Raw genomic sequence first — 20,711 nt, 5'->3', positions numbered from 1 at the left:
TGAGTCTTTCCCCAGCCTCTCCTTACGCATCACCTGTGAAATCATAGCTCTGAAATGGTTTTTTACTTGTGTTTTCTTGTATTTTACATACCAGAGTCAGTCTGTAAGTATTTGAATGGTTGGTCTTTGTGCCTCTCAGAATTTTCTTTTGTATCCACGCCCCCCCGCGCCCCCCCCCCCCCCCTGGATGTTGCTGCAGCTTGCAGAGCCCAGGACGAGAGTTCCTGAAGCCTAGGAGAGCCAGCAAGTGGTGGGGGCTGTCCCGGAGGCTGACTGCTCCGAGCTGGGGGCACAGAGTGTGGAGGGTCCCCGTTTGGGCTCCGGCTATGTCCCAGCCCCAGGGAGCCGGCTGGGGACTGAGGCCGTGGGGGGAGCAGAGGGTGTAGGGCCGGCCCCCACCCACAGCCTCTTCCTCCTGCCAGGGTGAGGCTGGAACTCAGTGTGGCCCTTGGGTGTCGCTCCTGGTAAAGCTGCAGTGCTCTCCGGAGGCCACAGGTCGTGGGGGATTACCACCCGGACTGGAAGAGACTGGGGGATCCATCCGGAACACTGCGCACATCCCCGGCATGGACTTCTGGGGGCGCAGAGACACCCCCAGCTCCTCCGGGGCCTCCCAGGACAGTCCTGCCTTCTCTGCCCTTCCACCTCTTCCAGCCTCCTGCTGCTTTCCTTTGGCCTCTTACCTTCTCCTTTGGGGTGGGAAACGTGATATTATAGAAAATTGGCTTGTACTGTCAGGAAAACAGCATTAGATGTAAAAAGCCAAAAAACAAAATCCAAACCTCATCATTTGTGAAAGAGGCAGGTTTAAGGAATGATTGTGAGCAACCACTGTGTCAGGTTGTCTTAAAGAGCTCGTGAAACGTATTCTTTGGTGAGTGCCGGAAAGGTGGGCAGTGACTGGGGCGTTTCGGACGGTCTCTCCTACGGGGCACGTGAGAAATAGGGGGATCCTCGAGGAAGGAGGGGGGCCGAGTGGGGAAAGCAGAGGGGGAGCCAAGGCATGAGAGATCCTGACCCTGGGAGAGGAACAAGGGGCAGTAGGAGGGGAGGTGGGGGCATGGGGGACTGGGGGGCGGGCCCTAGGGATTACGCTCTATATGGCAGATGGAACTCTAATAAAAAAAAAAATAAAGTAAAAAACAAAAACAAAAACAAAACAACGAGGGCTCAGCGTCAAGAAGAGGGACTGGGGCCCGAGACCGGGAGCAGGTGGTAAGAGTGGCGGTCGGCCGCGCCGTGCCGTGGAAATGCTGGACTTCTGCCTCGGGAGCCCTCAGCCGTGTCTGGGAGGCCGCAGCCCGATGTCGCTGTTGGCCGCCCTGGACGCACAGTACAGGAGAAACCACTGAGTTTCACTTCTTTATTATTTGTTGCCCACTCCGTTTTTCTTTTGGAGTCGCCGTACGGTTCATCCGTGGTCCTCCTTGGAGGGGCGTCCGGGCCATTCCCTCGTCTCCCTCCACTCCTCCTCGTTCGTTTCCGGGACATGGCTCTGTCCCAGGGGTTTGCTGTGTTCCATGGGGTCATCCTGGAAATTCCCCAGGAGAGCCCGGGTGTTTGGAGGCACACGGAGCAGAGCACCTGCACCAGCCTCTTCCTTTCTCCTGTCCTGTCCACAACCTCCATACATTGCTGTGCTAATAAGGTCGTTATTGCTTCACCTGCCTGCCACAGACCCTCTGACTGATGGTGGGGGAGGGCATCACGGGGCGGAGACGATGGTCTGGCACCTGTGTGACATCATTCAGTCCTCTCCACTCCACCCACCAGGCCACATACCCACAGACCCTCCAGCAGCTCCTCAGGTGAGAGGGCTCCGGGCCTCTTGCCACCGTGGTCTCCTTTGGACGTGCTGTGGAAGTCTGCCCACGCCTTCCTGCAGGGCGGTTTCCAGACCTGGGCCCAGCCCATACCCTGAGGCCACCTGATCGGCGCGGAGTCTAGTGGGGGCACCTCTCATTGCCAGAGGACCACCTGCAGTACGATCACTTGGGGGTGGTTTGCCTGCTTGTTTGTTTCTTTCTATTGAAGAGTTTGTTTATTGGAGAGAGAGAGGGTGCAGCAGAGTGAGAGTGAGAGCTCACAAGAGTGAGGGGGGGGCGCAGCAGGCTCCCCACAGAGCAGGGAGCCCTCTGTGGGGCTCCGTCCCAGGACCCCGGGATCATACCTGAGCTGAAGGCAGATGCTTAACCCACTGAGCCACCCAGGTGCCCCTCGGGGGTGTTTCTCAACGAAGATTCCTGAGCCTGCCCGCACCCCAGATGCCTGGGGTGAGGCCCCAGGAGTCTGCATTTTTGCAAGATGCCCCAGTGACAGCCTTTGCATAGTGGTGTTGGAGAGCCTCGGGTGCCTACTAGCCTCCTGCTGGCGCAGCTGCAGCCCCCTGGTTGTGGTTCGATCCGTAGTCACCCACTGTGCGGGGCCTTTTCCAGACGTGCGGGTCTGGTCTGTCTACACTGTGTTTCCTCCTTGTCCCCCCCTTAACCTGGCCAGATTGAGCTGTTGGAGAAATGGAATCTGCTGACATGCTGAGAACCTTGTAGAAGTGAGTCCCAGAATCTTACGTGCCAGATCTGGTTATCTGGAATCTTCTGATGGTGCAGCTGGGGGTGAGGTGGAGATGAGGGTGGGGAGGCAACCAGACAAGATATTTTTGTAGCAACTGGACACCTTGTAGTGAGGACGGCTTTAGCTTTTGAGCCGTTAGTAAAGTGGGTCACAGGAATGGAGGTTGGAAATTCTTTGGGAATTAGATGGGCAGGCTGCTTTTTTTTCCTTCTTGAGCTGTTTGTGCTTCTGCCTGGAAAAATTAAATTACATCTAGGACATCTTGCAGAAGTGCTAAACATCCTAAGAAGTAGGGGCCGAAACAGGACACCCGCAGCGCAGGGCGGGTAGCTCTGTGGGGGGGTGAGTTTGCCCACCCACTGGTGGACGACGCTGGTGCTGGTGGTGGCATGAGTCCAGATGCAGCTGCAGAAGCCTTCTTACCCAGTGCTCGAGGCTCCCTGTGGGACAAGCCGACACCCATTTGCTGTTCCCGTAGCACATAGATTCCAGCCTGTGGCAGGTGCACCAGGGATATTAGGTTTGGGGGGTCTCCCACAGCTCTGTGCCGTCATTCTTCTCCAGCAGCACTTCGGGGGACAGTGTGTAGCCGAGCTCGGCGGGCCGCGTCGCCATCCCGTGGCACTGTGTCCGGCGCTGGGGGGTTGCTCTTCTTCCGGCCGGCCTTGCCTCGGTGTTTCCTGGAAACGTGGCATTGTGTGCAGAGCCAGCGCCCGTCGCTTTGTTTCTTGGCTCCCAGATCGTGGTGTGACCTGACTCCCATGTGACAAATGAGTTTTCTCCACCAAGTTGAGCTAAGACCTGGCATTGCTTTATGTCTTCTGTGAATGTTGAAGGCAGTTGTGGCTTGGCTTTTCAGGGCCGCGCGTGCCTGCAAGCCCAGGGCCCGGCTGGCAAACACACGTACCCCTGCACGGCTCCAGACTCGGTGCCATTCTAGGTGCTTTGGTCTCCTCCATTCGGAAGTGCCGAGAACATGCCGTGCCTTGTGGATACGAGGCAAACTTCCCCTCTGCCTGCATCCCCGGATGAGTCTTTCTCGAGTCTCTCGTACACAGTGGTCTCTCAACTGCGTGTTTTATTTGAACCACAAAGAACAGCTTGAGAACACTTTAGCCTGGATGAATTTAAGTGCTTCTGGAAGTCAGTTGACAGAATTAATTAAAAATAAACGGATGTGCAGAAATTTAACACAGATTTAGTCATCATTCCTGGGGTTTTGATTTCCTAATTACAAGCGTAGAATATTGGTATAAGTGAGCCTTTAAAGATCACTGATAAAAGGAAGACACTAAGTGGCTACAAGTACGTAATTACAGGCTGATGAAAAAACCAACAGCTTCATGATATGAACGTGGATTCTCGTGGGTTAGAGAACCATTTCCAGTGACACCGTCCTACATAAATTCACAAGGAACCGTATCCAACACCTTAAGTGGATGACAAGGATGATGTGTTCCGGAGTATGGCTCTGGATGTCTCAACCCAGGTTGATAAGGGGTCTAATGCTGTGCATGCACTGGAGAAGCTCAAAAAGAAATCCTTTTGTAAGCTGAGTGTGGGGAAAAAAATCATACTTTAAGATTAATAGGATTTTAAGTATTTATATATAAATAAACTTTTAGAAGTCACAACAGTGATTTGACTTTTTAATCTTAAGTCCCCCAAAATTGTGTAGTCAAGTTGGTGCAAACCATACCATTGTTTGAGATCTTCTCCTTGGCTAATTGCCTTTAGTGTGGGATTTATTTTATATTATTCCTCCTGGTTTTCTAGGTTATATGGTAATTCTTCGTGCAGCCCCTGAGGTCGGGCGTTTGAAAGGTGGGCAGCCCACGTGGCTCAGCGGTTTAGCGCCACCTACGGCTCAGGGCATGACCCTGGGGTCCCGGGTTCAAGTCCCACATCGGGCTCCCTGCATGGAGCCTGCTTCTCTCTCTCTGCCTGTGTCTCTGCCTCTCTCTGTGTCTCTCATTAATAAATAAATAAAATCTTTAAAAGGAAAAAAAGAAAGGGGGGAGGAAGGGTGGGAGGGGTGACATTTTCCCTGTCCTCCCCCCGCCCCAGCTTTGCACCTTCCGTCACTCTTGCCACACTGCCCCCTGCCAGACACCAGGCCCTGGACCAGATAGGGGCTTCTGAATGTGCCCTTGGAAGGTCACCATTTGCAAACTGGTTTTAGACATTGGGAGGTCTGGGTGTTTTGATTCTCCCTTGCAGTGTCTGTGGTTTGCTCTTGCTACGTGTCCATGGAACATATTAATCTATCTTCAAGTAGATTTATGATATGAAATATTCATTGGAGCGGGTTCTTCACTGTGCAGCATTTGGAACAATGTACTGAGTACAGTTTGTCCTCATAAATCTATTAGCGCTGATAGGATATAATTGTCTCCCATGAAGCTCTGGGGTGAGATGGGGCCCGGCTAGAGGAACCAGAGGGCGGCTGAGAGCCGTCTTTCCCAGCTCAGCTCCGGCGGGCTCTGCTCTGAGCGTGTACGTGTGTGTCTGCTTGTGCATACCCACTCTCTGTCCTCCTTTTTAATGAATACGAAGCTTCCATTTCTAGGGAGCCCTCTTGTCAGCTTCTTGTCAAATTCCCGCTTCCAGATGCGCTTGGAGGTGTTAGGAGGCTCCGAGGGAAAGGCTGGCTTATGAGTGAAGAGTGTCCTGCAAGGAGAGGGGCCTCGGGGGGAGGGGGCGGGGGCAGGATGCTCACACTTAGGAATGAGTGCAGCGTGGCCACCCCTGAACTAGGCGTGTTGTCTCCTTGTCCCAGGTAGTCCTGAAAGGCACGTGGGAGGCAGGTGTTAGGCTTGCAGTGGGTTAGTAACTTCGTTACCAAATTAGGAAGTTCATTTAGTTCCACAGAGCTCTGTGGTGGCCTGTCCTGTGGCCCGGGGCTGGGCGTGGGGCACAGAGCCATCGCAGCCTCAGGGAGTGCCCCATGTGCCGGACATGGAAACAGGGTCTTGTAGAGTCAGGCAGGGGAGCAGAGGGTGCGGACGGGGACGTGATGAGTTATGGAAGGCTAAGCCGGGGCCAGAGCCAGGGTCTGAGCGACGTTGGCAGCCCGCGGAGGAGTTTACTGGACTGGAAGGGGTTCCCCACGGTGCAAAGAGCCCTGGGGCAGGATAGGGACAGCAGGATAGGGGCAGGATAGGGGTTCCCCACGGTGCAAGGAGCCCAGGGGCAGGATAGGGACAGCCTGGTTCAGCGCCCGGGGAGGGAGGCAGTGCGGGGGGTAGGCCGGGCCTCTGAAGCCTCGCCGGGGCATTTGCACCGTCCCAATGGCAGGAGCCATTGGAGGTTTTGAGACCAAGGAGGGGGTGAGGGGAATGTGGGTATTTGGCAGGTTATTTGGGAGGCACAGCAGAGGCCGGTGCGGAGGGCACAGGGCAGCGGGCTGGGAAGCCAGGAACCTGACGCTGAGCCCGGGCGCCGAGGCGCTCAAGGAGCGGGACGCCGCAGTGGCAGGTGAGGGCAGTGTGGCGGGTTGGGAGGCGTGAGGCTCCTCTGGCAGTTGTACCAGGGACCAGCAGAGCTGGCCGGGATGTCCTGAAGAAGCAAAAAAAAAAAAAAAAAAAAAAAAAAAAATCAAGAAAAGGAGTCGGGAAAGGATAAAGGAAAATAGTTCATTAGGAGAGAAACGGAGACGAATCTGAAAAAGACAGAGCAGTAAGAACAGCAGCGCCCGCTCAGCGTGAGGTTTCTAAGGCTGTTGCCGAAATCCAAGTCGACCTAAAGAGCAAAGCCAACACGTAAGGGAGTCAAGACAAAAGTAAGCTGCTAAAGGCAGGGCCTGCAGCGGGCCGGGCCGCGCGCCACCACCATCTCCCTGGACAGCTGGTCCTCTGGGTGCCACCTGAGGCCTGGGGCTCTGGACGCAGCAGCTGGGCGGGGAGGGGGCTGGGCCTGGGGCCGGGGCCTGGGCCCGGGGCGGGGGGGTGGGGGCACGCCGCACCACCTGCTTGAGGGCCTCTCGGCAGCCTGCCCACACCCGTCTTTTCTCCTGCTGGCAGGTCCCCGACCAGGCTGTGGGATGGGGGCTCTCCTTCCGCTGAGCAGTGGGTGGAGGCCTCACAGGCTTGTCCTGTCCCGTCCTGTCTGCTCCCAGGGACAAGGGGAGGTCGGAGGGGTCAGCGGCCTCTTGTGAAGGCCAACCACGGAGGAGGAGGAGCGCGTAGCTTCTGGCCTGGGCTGTGTTTGTCAACGCCTCTTGCGTGCGGTGGGGTGTTCTAGACGTTGGGGGGCGTGTGGAGCAGCAGAGGAGACCCGGAAGACCTCCGGGAGCACGTGCCTGGTAGGCTGGTGGCAGGGGGATGGATTTATCACGTAGACTCACGTCAAACAAGGAAAAGCACCCTCTCACGGGCCCGTGGGTCCTCATCGCCTCCTCTTGCTGATTGTGCCCATGTGGCTGCTGTTGAGAAAGAGGACGCACTTACGGCGGAGACAGATGGGACTTAGAATCTAGAGAGCAGAGCTGAAGCTCCGGCCACCTGGGAGCCACAGTATGACCCCTTGAGCATCTCTTCCTCATTTGTGGCTGTAATCATCTGTGGCTGTGATCGAGCTGTGATAGGGACGCCTGCCCCCCCCACCCCGAGTCCCGGTCGTCATGGGCATCGTTGTGCACGCAAGCGTCCCGTCAGTGCCCCAGAGCTGTGTTCAGGGGCTGGGGACCCTTGTAGACCCCGAGCGTTTTTGCAGGAAGTGATTCCTGGTTCCTGCGTCCCTGCAGAGTGTCTGGGACGCCGGAAGTGCTGGCTGAACCCGGACGGGCCCGCGGTGGCACTGGGCGCCATCCTGTCCTGCTCATGCGAGTGCCCAGGAGGTGGAGCGTCTGACGCCCAAAGGGCCACCGGGAGCGCTGATGCCAGGGCAGGTACCAGCCACCCAGACACGCGGAGGGCCCTGAACATCAGGACCACACGTTTTCACGGGGTTTCCTGGTCATCTCAGGCCTGGTGCGGGGATCGGAAGCAGGAAGCTGGCTGCCCCACTCGTCTCCCACGCCGTGCCCCCACGCGGGGTCCCCATCCCCGCCGCCCAGGAGTTCTTGCTGTCACTCGGGACACCCTGCTTGTGGCCTGTGGCGGGGAGGCAGCCTGAGCCAGGGTCGGGGCCAGCCCTCTCACCCGTGTGGTCTCCTTGTGTCCTGCTGCAGGTTGTCTTCCACGATGTCAGCGTGCTGACGGACAAGCTCTTCCCGGTCGTGGAGGCCATGCAGAAGCACTTCAGTGCTGGCTCGGGGACCTACTACAGCGACTCCATCTTCTTCCTCTCCGTCGCCATGCATCAGATCATGCCCAAAGGTAACCTGCGCTCGGACGTCTGTGTCTGTTCCCCGGGCGCCAGTGCGGCGAGTGCCCTGCACCTGAGAGAAGAGCTCCCCCAGGGGAGAGGGTGGGGGCCACGCCCCTTGTGGGACCGAGCTTCCTGCGCACCCTCGAGTGGGGTGCACGTGGCTGGGCCCCCTTCCAAGGACAGTGGGGGCCGTGCAGGGTGGTATCCCCAGACCGCAGCAGGGCATCTGGGCTCCAGGCCTGACGCTGCTCCTGCACGCACCCCCCCATCCCTCAGTTGGCTCATTTGTGAAGCGGCAGGTTTGGCTAGCGGGTCCTCCACTCACATCTGTTACCCTGTCCTCTCTAGTTTGTACCTGCACTTACCTGCCTGTAAAATGGACAATCCAGATGTGAGAGGTACAGATTAGAACCCAGAGCCTTCTGACACTTTGATGCACAGTCTGAGGATTTTCTGGGCCTTGGTCCCCCCCAGGGCAAGAAGAGATGGACTGGCTGGTCTGTGACAGGTCTGGGCTTGTGTGGAAATGCTGGCGGGCCTGGTGGTCCTGGGATCAGAACTCAGGGAGGGTTCTTGTTGTGGGGTATCCCAAGCCTCTGGCTTCTCTTCCTCCCAGTGGTCCTGATATCCCCCTGTTCCTGGCCATGGTACACCGTGACCTGAGCCTGCGAGGGGCCTGGAGGGAGTTCTGGGGTCTTGGGGGGGCTGCAACCTGACTGTGCCTGGTCGGGTTTCTAGCAGTCAGGCCAGCAGAACCTGATCGCAGGGGGCAGAGCAGGGCCGTTGGAGGAGACCTGCTGCTCCGGGCCAGTGGACCAGAAGTGAGGGAGCGGTTGGAGCCACGCGTATTGGCAGAGGCCTGTAGGCGGGAATTCAGCTTGAAGCTGGGTTTCCCTTGCTAGTGTGGTGTCCCTGGATGCCACAGGGGGTTTTAGCCCACCCCCGTGGCTGAGCCCTGTGTCCACCCCCTAGGGGCATCTGCACGTTCCCTTGCAGGAGGGCGAGGGCTCCAGAAGATTTGCCGGGTGGGGTCTGAGGGAGAGAGGAGGGCGTGGGGAAGACCTAGCGTCTGTGATTCTCCCCAGAAGCCGGTGCAGCTCAGAGCTGAGGGAGTCCTCCCGGCGGCCCTGCACCGTCATAGCCGGGAGACCAAGGAGCTGACTGGGCCGGGGCTGCACACCGTGTATGTGGCCGCCGGGTGTGGGCTCCGGTCAGCCTGACTCAGGCCTGCTTCTCCCAACAGCAGCTCCTGTTCCCTCCCCTGTGCCGTAAGCAGTCGCTCTGGTAGGACCAGTGCTGGCGCCGCGGGCAACGGCCACGGAAGGAGGGTGTTCCCGTCGTCCGGGCTTCTCTGGGCAGGCGGACGGACGTGCTACTCCTGGCCCTGCCGCCTGCCACCTGCGTGCCTTTGCGAGCCACCTTGCCTCTCCAGGCCGCAGTCTCCCCACCCACAGAACAAAGGGCCGACCCAGTGAGCTAGTTTGGCTCATATTTGGAAGAGTCCAGGCCTCCAGGAAGCCCCCCGGGGCTTCTGTGCTTCTGGGGAGCTGAGGAGGGGGGCTTCTGCCTCTATCTCTCCTCCAGCCCCCCGGCAGCCCGTCCTGCTGGCTGCATAGACGGAGCCTGGGAGCAGGATTCTGTGTGGTCAGAGGATCGCGGCTGAACCTGAAATGTCTGGACTCGGGTCAGCCCGGCCGATGATGAGTTTGAGGGCCCCAGCTGTCGCTCCGCGCTCTCTGGCCTTGCCCTGCCCTGGAGCCTGGCCTCGCCTGGGCCGCAGGGCCTGCGGGAATGAGGCTTTGGCCACGGCTTCGCCGTCTTTGCGGGAGACGAGACGTCCGTGCCTCCAAGTGCGGCTGTGGCTCTGAGGGGCCGGCTCAGGTGGGCACGTAGCCAACGTGCCCAACACCACATCCTTCCCTGGGTTCTGGGGCAGCAACAGTGAGCTGCCAGACGGTCACTCTCCCACCTGCCCACAGGCCACCGGCTAGGGAGACGGTCCCTGCGAGTCACTGCAGCTGCTGGTCACAAAGCGAAGGGAGCAGGCCGGGGCGCCTGCAGCCTGGGGCCTCTGCGGAGCCATCTGGCCGCCGCGCAGCCCTGGCAGCTACTCCCGGCCCGGAGCTCGGCACATCCTGCAACTTTTGGAAGGATGCTCACCCTTAGTGCCGCCTTGAGTTGGTCACGGCTCTTTTTTGCTGCCTTTTTGGTATTCTTTTTCTTTTTTTTTTTTTTTTAAATCATAGAAATTACTGATGTATTGTGCATTGTTGTTGGTTTTGTTCTTGTATAATTGGTGCATTTTTGCTATTTTGGTTATTTTATTTCCTTCACAGAGTTCTTTTCTCCTCTGAGAAAGTGAGAAGGGAGCAGGGTGGGTCACAAGCCCTTGGTTCCACCCAGGAAGACAGGTCATGAAAGCTCGCGTTGTGCTGCGTTCAGCCCAGGAGCTTCTCTCCGGTGCTTGACCCAGGTGTCCTGGTTAGCTCTTCATAATGGAGGCCCCTCCTCGGCCTCCCCTTCTGAAGCAGAGAACTGCCCTGAAAACATGTTTACTTTATTTATTTATTTATTTTAAAGATTTTTATTTATTTATTCATGAGAAACACACAGAGAGAAAGAGGCACAGACAGAGGCCGAGGGAGAAGCAGGCTCCACGCAGGGAGCCTGACGTGGGACTCGATCCCAGGATCCCAGGGTCACGACCTGGGCTGAAGGCAGTGCTAAACTGCTGAGCCACCTGGGATGCCCCTGTTTACTTTATTTTTAAGGTTTTAGGTATTTATTTGACAATGAGAGTGAGAGCAAGCACGAGAGAGAAGGAGCACCAGCAGGGGGAGGGGCGGAGGGAGAGGGACAAGCTGGCTCCCCGCCGAGCAGGGGGCCCGATGCAGGGCTCCATCCCAGGGCCCCAGGGTCAGGACTGGAGCCGGAGGCAGATGCTTAACCCACTGAGCCACCCAGGTGCCCCATTTACTCACTCTTTTTTAAAAGCAACATTTATAAGAGTATCTGAAAACTACATTACAATAGAAAAGAGTCCTGCTGCTGCTGCTGCATAAACCTATGCTCCTTTGGTGTCTCCTGATACTTCCCCAGCACGTAGCCTTTTAAAGACTCCGGTGACGTAGGAGTTATGCTATATATTTAAAACATTCTCAGTCTATCTGTGCATCAAAATATGAAATCGAACATTTAAGCTCAAAGAATAAAAGAAACAGTGCAAGTAAGTGAGGCTGTGTCAGGACACTCAGTTACTGTGACTCATCACCATTTTTTGTGTGATCGTGGTCTTTGAAAAATTTTTGAGTGGTTCCATCGAGCAGATGAACCTCATCACTTCCCTGTCCTCATCTACCTGGCGCCGTGTGTTCTTTTCCACAGTCATAAACTATACGGTGATTAGTATCCACGTACAGAAAGGTGTTTTCCTCTTAGGATGGTTTCCTTGCGATAACTCCCCACGGGCGGAGTCACCGGGTTGAAGGTGATCCGCGCAAAGCCAGCCAGTGTCGGCAGCCTGCACAGGTGAGGGTCTGCAGTTTTCGATGTCCTTTCACCTCTGACCTCTCGAGGGGACTGTGGGCAGCCACATAGGAGTTTCAGCTCAGTTGCTGTCCCCGTGGGCGCGGACCGGAAACCCGAGCTGAGGTCAGGGCACTCCTCTGGGTGGCCTCCCAGCCTTGCTTCTGGTGACCTGTCCCGCGCTCATCCTGACGGCCTGGAGGCCTAGCCTCCCACACGCCCCCGGCCGGTGCTGCCCTTGCTCCTGACTCCCCCTCACAGGGCTTCTATCTCCTGTGGTGTTAGGCTCGTCACCCTCAGAAGCACCCATATGCAGTGGGAAAGCAAGCATCGTGTGCCCATCTGGAGCTGGCGGGACACAGACTGCAGCTCCACGGACCTGTTAGCTCCAGCTTAGCAACACGGGCTGTGAAAACAGGCCTGGCCCATGCTTGTGGTGGTGTCCCTGGGCGGGGAGGGCGGGTGCCCAGATGGTCCGGGTGGGTGAGGCTGGCCAGAGGCCCCCGGAGTCCCTCTTGGCAGGTCCTCCTGTCCCGTGCTCAGCCCTCTGCTACGAGACCTCCTTTGCCAAGGGTCCTGTGTGTGCATGATGAGGTCTGGCTGCTGTGTGCCTCGGATGTTTGCCTGGCTGCTGTGTCACAGCTTGAGCAGTGGCCTGGGTCGCGTGGTCTGGCAATAGGGGGAGGTCCAGAAAACCACAAGGGAGAGCCAAGGGAGAGCAAATTACCCAAGAGAAAAGGTAATTTGTACTCCCCAGCCTTTTGGAGCAAGGCTCAGGCTTCTGTTGACACCCCCGAGTCTGGGCAGAAGGAAGTTGGGGGAGGGAGGCCAACGACCTGACTGAGCCCTGCAAGGGGCACACCGCTGAGACCCCAGCCTAGAGGAGGGCGAGTCCCAGGTTTAGCATGAAGGAGGAGGGCTTCATGGAGGAGGTGGTACTTGAGGTGGGCTTCGAAGGTTGGGGAAGGCTCATTGTTTGAAATGGGTAGTGAGCAGTTGAGGCAGTTGGGGAGTTACGGGGTGTGCTTGGGAAGTGACACTCGCCTTGATGACGGCATCAGAGCATGTGCTGGAAAGTAGCAAGAGACAAGATGGGCGCAGGAGGTTGGCCTGTGCCGTGGGCGCCCGGATGCCAGGCTGAGGGGCGGGCCCTTGGCCACAGGAAACAGCTTCTGACGCGGAGGAACCGAGCAGACCCGTACTTTGGGGTGGCCGGTGTGTCGAGACGGGAAGTGGGTCACGGGCAGATGCCGGGGTCCAGCTGCACAGCCGTCCTGAGGCTTGGCCGGGCAGGGCACTTGGGATGGGCTGTAGGGGACCCGCTGGTGGCCTCCCGGGCCTTCGGCAGCAGCGAGGCTGCAGTGTCCCTGTGTGCGCCTGCATGCCTGTGTTTACCGGACATGTGTGCCCCGATGGGGGGAGCTGAGAGCCAAGTGAGACCCCACCTTTGCACGAGAGCCGGGGGACACACAGGTTACTACACCAGCATTGCACTGGCTGCGGAGGGCAAGTCAGCCCCGAACTTGCAGCTCTCAGCAGCTCAGTGGGTCCAGAACAAGGCGAAGTAGAATTTTAAGAGTAGACAGAGCAGATAGTCTTCCATTTGGAGCTCCAGTTAGGGGACTGTAAACGCCTGCAGAATCACGCAAATATTCCCGTCACAGAACCACTTGCCTAGCAGTCCTTTGCACTTTAGTATGAATCAGTCCTGATTGCTTTCCTCTGTACCCTGAACTGAGATAGATGCTCCAAGGGAATGGGATGAAAAATATATTTGTTGGATAAATGAATGAGGTTGAGGAAGGGTAGAAGGGAAGAAGAAAGGGTAATTTGCACTCCCCAGCCTTTTGGAGCGAGGCTCAGGCTTCTGTCGACACCCCCAAGTCCGGGCAGAGGAAGTTGGGGGGAGGGAGGCCAATGACCTGACTCAGCCCTGCAAGGGGCACACAAGCGGTGTCCCCAGGCCTGGGTGACAGAGCTAGGCTTTGGCTGTGCTGTGCACCCCTCAGCTTCTGTAGGCCAGCCTGGCACTTGACCCTTTCTGCCCTGGTTTCTGACGGGGGGGACGGGGATAGAAAAATTCTAGTTGATTGACTCCCTGAGGAGCTTTGGGCAGAACCAGCTCCGCATGACGTCGGCAGTTTATGTACCTTGGGCCCGCGTGGGGCTGGGCCAGCTGCCCCCTCGGGCCCGTGGCGTCCTGAGCCGGTCGGCCTCCCTGCGGGCTGAGGAGCGGGGCCTCTCCCGACTTGGTCTGTGGCGGGGTTGACCCCCTGGGTCAGGGTCCTGTGGGCGCTGGCCGTGAGGTGTACCGTGCGCCCGGGAGGGGTCAGGTGGGGTCATCCTGGCGTGTGGGGACTGCCCCTTTGCCTGGCTCTGCTTAGCCGCCCTGAGGAGGGGCGTTGGGATGCGGACAGTGTCCCTGCCCACCTAGCAACGAAGCGCCCCTCATCTACATGAAGGACGCTCATGTCCACCTGTAGGGGGCACAGCACACATTGTGATCCCATTTTTCAGACGAGGGAACTGAGGCACCGGGAGGGGAAAGACTCTCCAGGGCCCCAGCACCTGCCTGAGCAAGGGCAGCACCGGGGCTCCCTGACTCCCAGCCTGGGCTGTCCACAGTCGCTCTCCTCAGTCCTGTGCGCACTGAGAGTGTCCCCATGTGGCCCTGGCTTGGGGGAGGCTGGGCCCTCCAGGCATGTGCCCTTCTGGAAGCTTCTCTCTGTGCCCTGCATCAGTCACCCAACAGCTGCGGGCCAGCTCCACCCCTCGCCCTGTGCCTGGTGCTTTGGGGGACCTGCCCTGTGCCTGGGCCTTGGGGGGACCTGGCCTGTGCCTAGGGCCTTGGAGGGGTCTGCCCTGTACCTGGGCCTTGGGGGGACCTGGGCTTTGGGGGGATCTGCCCTGTGCCTGGGCCTTGGGGGGACCTGCCCTGTGCCTGGGCCTTGGGAGGCCTCACCCTGTGCCTGGGCCTTGGGGGGCCTCACCCTGTTCCTGGGCCTTTGGGGGGACCTGCCCTGTGCCTGGGCCTTGGGGGGACCTGCCCTGTGCCTGGGCCTTGGGAGGACCTGGGCTTTGGGGGGACCTGCCCTGTGCCTGGGCCTTGGGGGGCCTCACCCTGTGCCTGGGCCTTGCAGGGACCTGCCCTGTGCCTGTGCCTTGGGGGGACCTGGGCTTTGGGGGGACCTGCCCTGTGCCTGGGCCTTGGGGGGACCTGCCCTGTGCCTGGACCTTGGGGGGACCTGCCCTGTGCTTGGGCCTTGGAGGACCTGCCCTGTGCCTGGGCCTTGGGGGACCTGCCCTGTGCCTGGGTGCACATACCACAGGGACGCTGACACTGCGTTGCAGGGCACAGACAGCTGAAGGTGGCCGAGCAGATCCTGAATCTGGCTGTCTCGGCCCCTCCTCTGCGCGGAGGCAGGAATCCCACAGGCCCGTCTTACAGAAGGACAACGTGAAACCCGGAGAGGGGAGTTGGCTTGAGCAAAGCCACCTGGTAACTAAGAGGTTAGGACCTAGGTTGTCCCACTGCACGTCTCTCGCAGCCTCCGTGTCCCCAGCTGGTCGAAGGTCCTTCCAGCCAGGCATCCTCCGAGTGCTCCTGGGCACTCGCTCCTCTGGATCTGTGTCGGGTGTGCTGGCCAGGGAGCTTGTGTGTGTGTCCGCGTGCACCAGAGTTGTCGGGGCTGTGTCCACCCTTCCCATTCGCACACACGTGCGCACGTCCTCACTCTAATTTCAGAGTCCCCTTGGGCCCTTGGCGCTGTGGGCCTTTGCATCTCCTCCGTGTCCGTTTCACTGTTTTGGATTCCTTACAAAAATTTTAGATTTATAGAAAAATGATGACTATGGTACGGAGGGCTGGCACATACTCTGTACCCAGTTCCCGTTATTATTAACATATTACCTTAGTGTGGTGCATTTATTACAACTAATAAACCAATGTTGATACGTTGTCACCACCCGAAGGCCCTACTTTATTCAGCTCAGCTTAGTTTTAGCCCAATGTCCTTTCCTGCTCCAGGGTCCCATCAGGATGCCCCGTTACACTCAGGTGTCATGTCCCTTCGGCAGTGCAGTCATTGTCCGACTGTTTTTATTGTTTTTCGACGACCCCGATGGTTTGGAGGAGTACTGGTCAGATGTCTGATCTAGAGCGTCCCCCAATCGGGATTTGTCTGACGTTTCTGTCGTCACGAGACTGGAGTTAGGCCCTATGGGAAGGGCGCAGCAGCAAAGTGCCGTTTTCACCAGTTGCATCAAGGGCGCCTTGCCGCGTGCCGCGTGCCGTGCGGCGGGCGGAGGGCGTGTGGTTGATGGCTGCTGCCTCGAGCCCCCGCAGAGCTGGCCTTTATCAGATTTCTCCACCATAGAGTTGCTCTCATTTGCCCTGCCCCGTTAAGGACTGCGATGGCCACTTCGAGGACGGCGTCCGGCCCGCACCCCCTGCAGCCAAGCGCCGGGGCGGTGGGAGCGCCCGGACCTGCCGAGAGGGGCTGCCTCGCCGGAGGGCACCCTGCTCTGCCGCGGTCCCGACGTGAGCGTACGCGGCTCTCTGGGACGCCCAGGCCCAGCGTTCGTGGGGACCCCCGAGCTGGCAGGCGGGACGCAGGATGGAAGGGGAGTCGGGTTATCATGGGGCAAGGAGTGAAGGCTCAGACGAGCTGGGTGCAGGTGGCTGCCCTGTGACACTGTAGGAAGTTGCTGGAAAGAAGCCGCGTGGGATCATGGCTGAAACCCTGGGCCGGGAGCCCCTGTGTGTGTTCCCAGTAGCGCTGTCGCGGCCCTGCTGTTCACGACTCTGGCTCAGTTACTGAACTTGGCTCTGTCTGTGGTTTCCTTCCCCGTAAAATGCAGGCAGCCGTTCACCTGTCACACGGTGTTAAGGGTTCAGCGGGGTAGTACCTGCTGTGGGCTTAGGGGCGCCTGGGGGGCTCACTCAGTTAGGGTCTGCCCTCCACTGAGGTCGTGATCCCGGGGTCCTGGGCTCCAGTCCTGTATGGGGCTCCCGGCTCAGAGGGGAGCCTGCCTCTCCCTCTGCCCCTCCCCCCTGCTTGTGACCTCTCTCTCTCTCTCTCAAATAAATAAATAAGGATCCCTGGGTGGCGCAGTGGTTTAGCGCCGGTCTTTGGCCCAGGGCGCGATCCTGGAGACCCGGGATCGAATCCCACCTCGGGCTCCCGGTGCATGGAGCCTGCTTCTCCCTCTGCCTGTGTCTCTGCCTCTCTCTCTCTCTCTGTGACTGTCATAAATAAATAAATAAAAAAAAAAAATTAAAAAAAAAAGATTTAAAAATAAATAAATAAATAAAATCTTAAAAATGAAAGAAAAAAACACTGGCTGGTTTGGAATCAGGGGTTGACTCGGGCCTCCCTGCCCCCCTTCTTGCATCCTGGGTGCCATCACCCAGGGGTCCTGATTTCAGCAGTCTGTTCTGGGGCCTTGTCCTGAGGCTGGAGGCACACAGCTGGGCTCTTTGGAGGACAGTGTTGGGTCCACTTTGGATCTCTGGCACCGGAAGGAAAGGCTGGCACGGAAGTCGGGTAATCCATGGGCAGGTGCAGCTCAGCACAGGTGCACAGGGCAGGGCCGGACACCTGCAGGCGGGGACTCCAGAGCAGCGGAGTCCGGGCGGGGGGCTCTCTGTTCATTCGATTCACTCATTCATACTTTGAAATGCTGAGGTCGGTGTACAAATTTCAGAAGAAAGTCTTTAAAATTTCATTGTTTTTCCTGAAGTGAAATTTGACAAATGTAGTAAAAGCCATATTCAGTTCGGATTTCTTTGTTCCGTGCTCTTTGTATTTTCACTTACTACCACGGGAGGTCTGTAATGTCCTCTACTGTTCCTGGATGGCAGCTTTCTAAAATAGAGAGGGCTGGTTTGTGGAACTCCATAATTTTGTTCAATTCGAAACCAAATCAGGAGTCTATAATCAACCCTGAGTTACCCACCAGTGAGGCAGATTGGGGTCTGATGGGAAGGGCCCTGTAGGGGGTGTGGGTGTGATGGAGAAGGAGTGAGAATGTTGGCCTCTTCTCTCCCCGAACCCGCGTCAGCCTCAGTGTTAGGAGAAAACAGAAACAAAGGGCCCCTAAACTCAGCGAGCTGTTTCGGCTCATTTTCCAGTCTCTGAAATCCTTGACGTGAAAGTGCTGGCTGGCTCATGCCCGGACTTATAGTTAGTTCTGTGGCCTCTGCTTCCTTCAGGGATCACGTGGCCTGAGGATGGACTGGGGTGGTGTAGGGTGGGCCTGGGGTCAGCACCCTGGGAGTGAGGGCCCACTGTGCCCCGTGCCACCCTAGCCGTCGGATGTCGGGGGACGGGGTTCCCCCTTCCCTGATCCTCCCCAGAGGACGGAGTAGGACCTGAATCCAGGCCCCCGCTTACTGGTGGACACGGTCCCTGTGCATGGTCCCATGTAGGCACGTGGCTCTCCTTCCCGTGGAGTTTCCTCCCCACTGTGGAGGCAGGGGAACTGGGCCAAGGCAGGGGCGCCCCAGCACAGGGGGGAGGCCCGCCTTCTCCCTTCGGCTGGAGGAGAGCATCTTCCCAGACCTTGGGCCTCAGCCCTGTTCTGCAGCCCGGCTAGCCAGGGAGTGCTCTGCGACGCCCCGCTAATCAGGCGGCGGCCCTTGGCCCTCCCAGCTGCTGCTCCTGCCGTTGCCCGGCCCCATAGGTCCCCCGGCTGTCCTGGGCCCCTGGCCCCCGAAGAGCACCCTGTGCGGGCAGTAACTTGTTCCAGGTACCGCCGCCTTGTTAGCAAGTGGGGCTGGTGACCGGGGGACCAGGCGGCTCTGCGTGAGGTGTCGCAGGGCCTCAGCCAGATGGCGCCCGTGCTCTTCCTCCCGGAGAGCTCCGCGACACCAGGACACCAGCAGCGGGGCTCGAGCGCACTTCCCAGCGCAGCGTGGTTCAGGGGCCTCTGGAGGAACCGGCTCACGTCCTGAGGCTGCGTGTGCTGGGCCCCTGCTGGGCCTGAAGCCTCCACCTCCGCAGCCAGAGGCCTGTCGTGCAGTGTGGCTGGGCACTTGGCTGTTGGTGCCTCGTCAGCGTCGCCCTCAGCGTTTGCCTCCAACCAGGGGCATTGATCGCCACCCATGGGGAGAGCCCGGGGATGGAGACGTTCAGGAGGAGATTCATGTCCTGAGCCCCTGCAAGCAGGGCACCCTGGTGGCACCGACCGCGGAGAGCTTCAGAGCAGGTGACCCCGGGGTCAGCTCCGAGGGCCGGCCTCCCTGCCAGGAGTCCTCGTCACCGTCTGCCAGAGAATGCCTTCCACCTGCTTCCCTGGTTGCCTGCTTCCTCCACCCACACGCAGGCTCTATGAGGACAGGGTGTCCTTATGCGTTTGTTCACGGTTGTGCTCTCGGTGACCAGAAAACACCACGCACTCAGGCATTCCAGAAACATTTGTCAAGTGAATTGAGTGAGTGAGCTCTCCCCGGGCCTGTACCTGGATGCATCTGTTTTGCGGGTCCCCCCAGCACCCCGGAGCCGGCCCAACGGCCCCAGTGCTTTTCCTTAAGCCTGTCCCAAACCCCGGGGATGAGATCTGGCAGCTGCCAATAAATCGCATGGAACCTGGATGTCGCGTGTGGGTTAGCCGCCCCCGAAAGCTTGAATTTTCTGGACAACCCTTTCTCGACAGGCCCCCAAAGCCCCGAGGAGACACAGCGGGGGTGGGTTTCCCGGTGGATCACACGGTGCTGCGATGCCTGCGCTTGGCGTGGCGTGACGTGCAGGAGCTCCCGTGTGGAAGCAGGCAAAGGAGAAGCTCGTGGGCAGGAGCTTGCCTGAGTGGACACATCTGAGCGAGTCCTGAGCAAAGGTCATAAACATGCGTCTAGTGATCTAGTGAAAACTATTTTCTGGCAGCTCCGTGGAGCAAATCTGAGGCCTTCGAGTCCCCTTATTCTGAAGCGGGACAGCTGAGCAAATCTGTCATGAGATGCTAAGAATAGTACCGTGACGTCGGACGCTCTGCACTGGTGCCAGAAGCTCTCTGTAAGCTAATAAAAATAGTTGCCAAGCTGATTTTGAACGGTAATCTCTTCTGTTTCGGTCTCTTCTATTAGATTCTGTCTTTTTAAAGATGTTTCAAGACCCTCTTTGAAATCCCTGGCTCCCAGGCAAAGGCAAGCGCCGGTGCTCATTGTGGCCAGGAGGTCAGGCGGCCTGGCTCTCGTCGTCTTGTCACCCGTGACGGGTTGGCTGTCCTCCCAGCATGCAGGGCACTGGGGCGGGTGCCGCCTCCTTGCCCTCAGGAGGCTCCTGTCTGGTTTGGGGGAGAGCCTGGCGGGGAGCACGCTCACCAAGCCAGGGACTGGGGCCTGTGGCACCGGGCCTGGCTTTAAGGGAGATGGCGTGGGGTTGTCTACATGGAGAATGGACCGGACGCCGGCAGTTCTGTGAGACTTCAGAGGGCAGGCCTCCCCGGGGAGGAGGAGGCAGGTTTGTGCCAGCCTCGAAGGCTGAGGAGTCGACAGTTGGGAAGACGCAGGAAGCCAGCGTCCTGGGCGAGGGGTGTGCTGGGCGAGCAACCTGGGCCTCAGCCTGGCCAGAGGCCTCTTCGGTGGTGTGGGACTCCGAACCCCTTGGCCCAGGGTGCTGGACTGGGGTCGGCACGGGTGTGTGCCTCTTCTCGCGTCCTAGCTTTGTCCTGCTCCCTCTGTAGGAGAGTACCCCGTTTCTCTACTCCAAGCCCTGTGTGTGCTTGCGGGTGGCCAGGGCCCGTCGCTCAACCACCTTGGGTGAAGCCTTGGCCCTGCTCCTCCTTTCTGTTCCCCACCCACTCACTCTGGCTTCACATCCTCTGGGCAGTGTTCCTGGCTATGCCTCGGCCTCCAGTGGGAGAGCTGCAGGGACCGAGGCCCTGCTCCTCTTGTCTGTGTTCCCCCTTTAGCATCACCTCTTGACGCTCTGCACATCCATCCCATGCTCCGGCCAAAGTGGCTGCCCTAAATTATCCTTGGTCAAATGCACACACTGCTTTCCTACTTCCCGGGCTTGGGCATTGCTTCCTTTGGCCTGATCACAGGGCCCCCGAGGGCAGGCTCTGCAAGCACTCGAGCGTCAGCAGGCGGCCTCGACCTGGCCCCTTGGGGGCGTGAAAATCCCATGCGAGTCAGGCATGTGACAGGATGTGAACCTGGGCTTTACAGAATCTGAAAGGCTTGGGGGGTGGGTGAGGACGATCCCCATCGGGTGTGGGTACGAACCTCAGCAGCCAGGTGATCCCATTGGGTGTAGCCTCAGCCCGGAGGGAGTGGTTCTGATGACCCAGTGCTGTTTGAGGGG

At 58.6% G+C, this 20,711-nt stretch overlaps 1 protein-coding gene across 2 annotated transcripts in view; it reads left to right on the top strand.

The window, feature by feature from the left end:
- XXYLT1 (xyloside xylosyltransferase 1) overlaps positions 1–20,711 on the top strand; it is a 130,619-nt gene that overhangs the window by 13,184 nt on the left and 96,724 nt on the right. For both annotated transcript variants that reach the window (XR_008663243.1, XM_055316098.1), the window contains exon 2: positions 7,742–7,889. Coding sequence is in view for 1 of the 2 variants with exons in the window: in XM_055316098.1 (XP_055172073.1) it covers positions 7,742–7,889 (148 nt within the window). In the remaining variant the exon portion in view is untranslated. The remainder of the gene's footprint in view (positions 1–7,741; positions 7,890–20,711) is intronic.

Source organism: Nyctereutes procyonoides, unplaced genomic scaffold, assembly GCF_905146905.1.
Source record: "Nyctereutes procyonoides isolate TBG_1078 unplaced genomic scaffold, NYPRO_anot_genome, whole genome shotgun sequence".
Classification (NCBI taxonomy): domain Eukaryota; kingdom Metazoa; phylum Chordata; class Mammalia; order Carnivora; family Canidae; genus Nyctereutes; species Nyctereutes procyonoides.
This window is presented reverse-complemented; position numbering and strand designations above follow the sequence as displayed.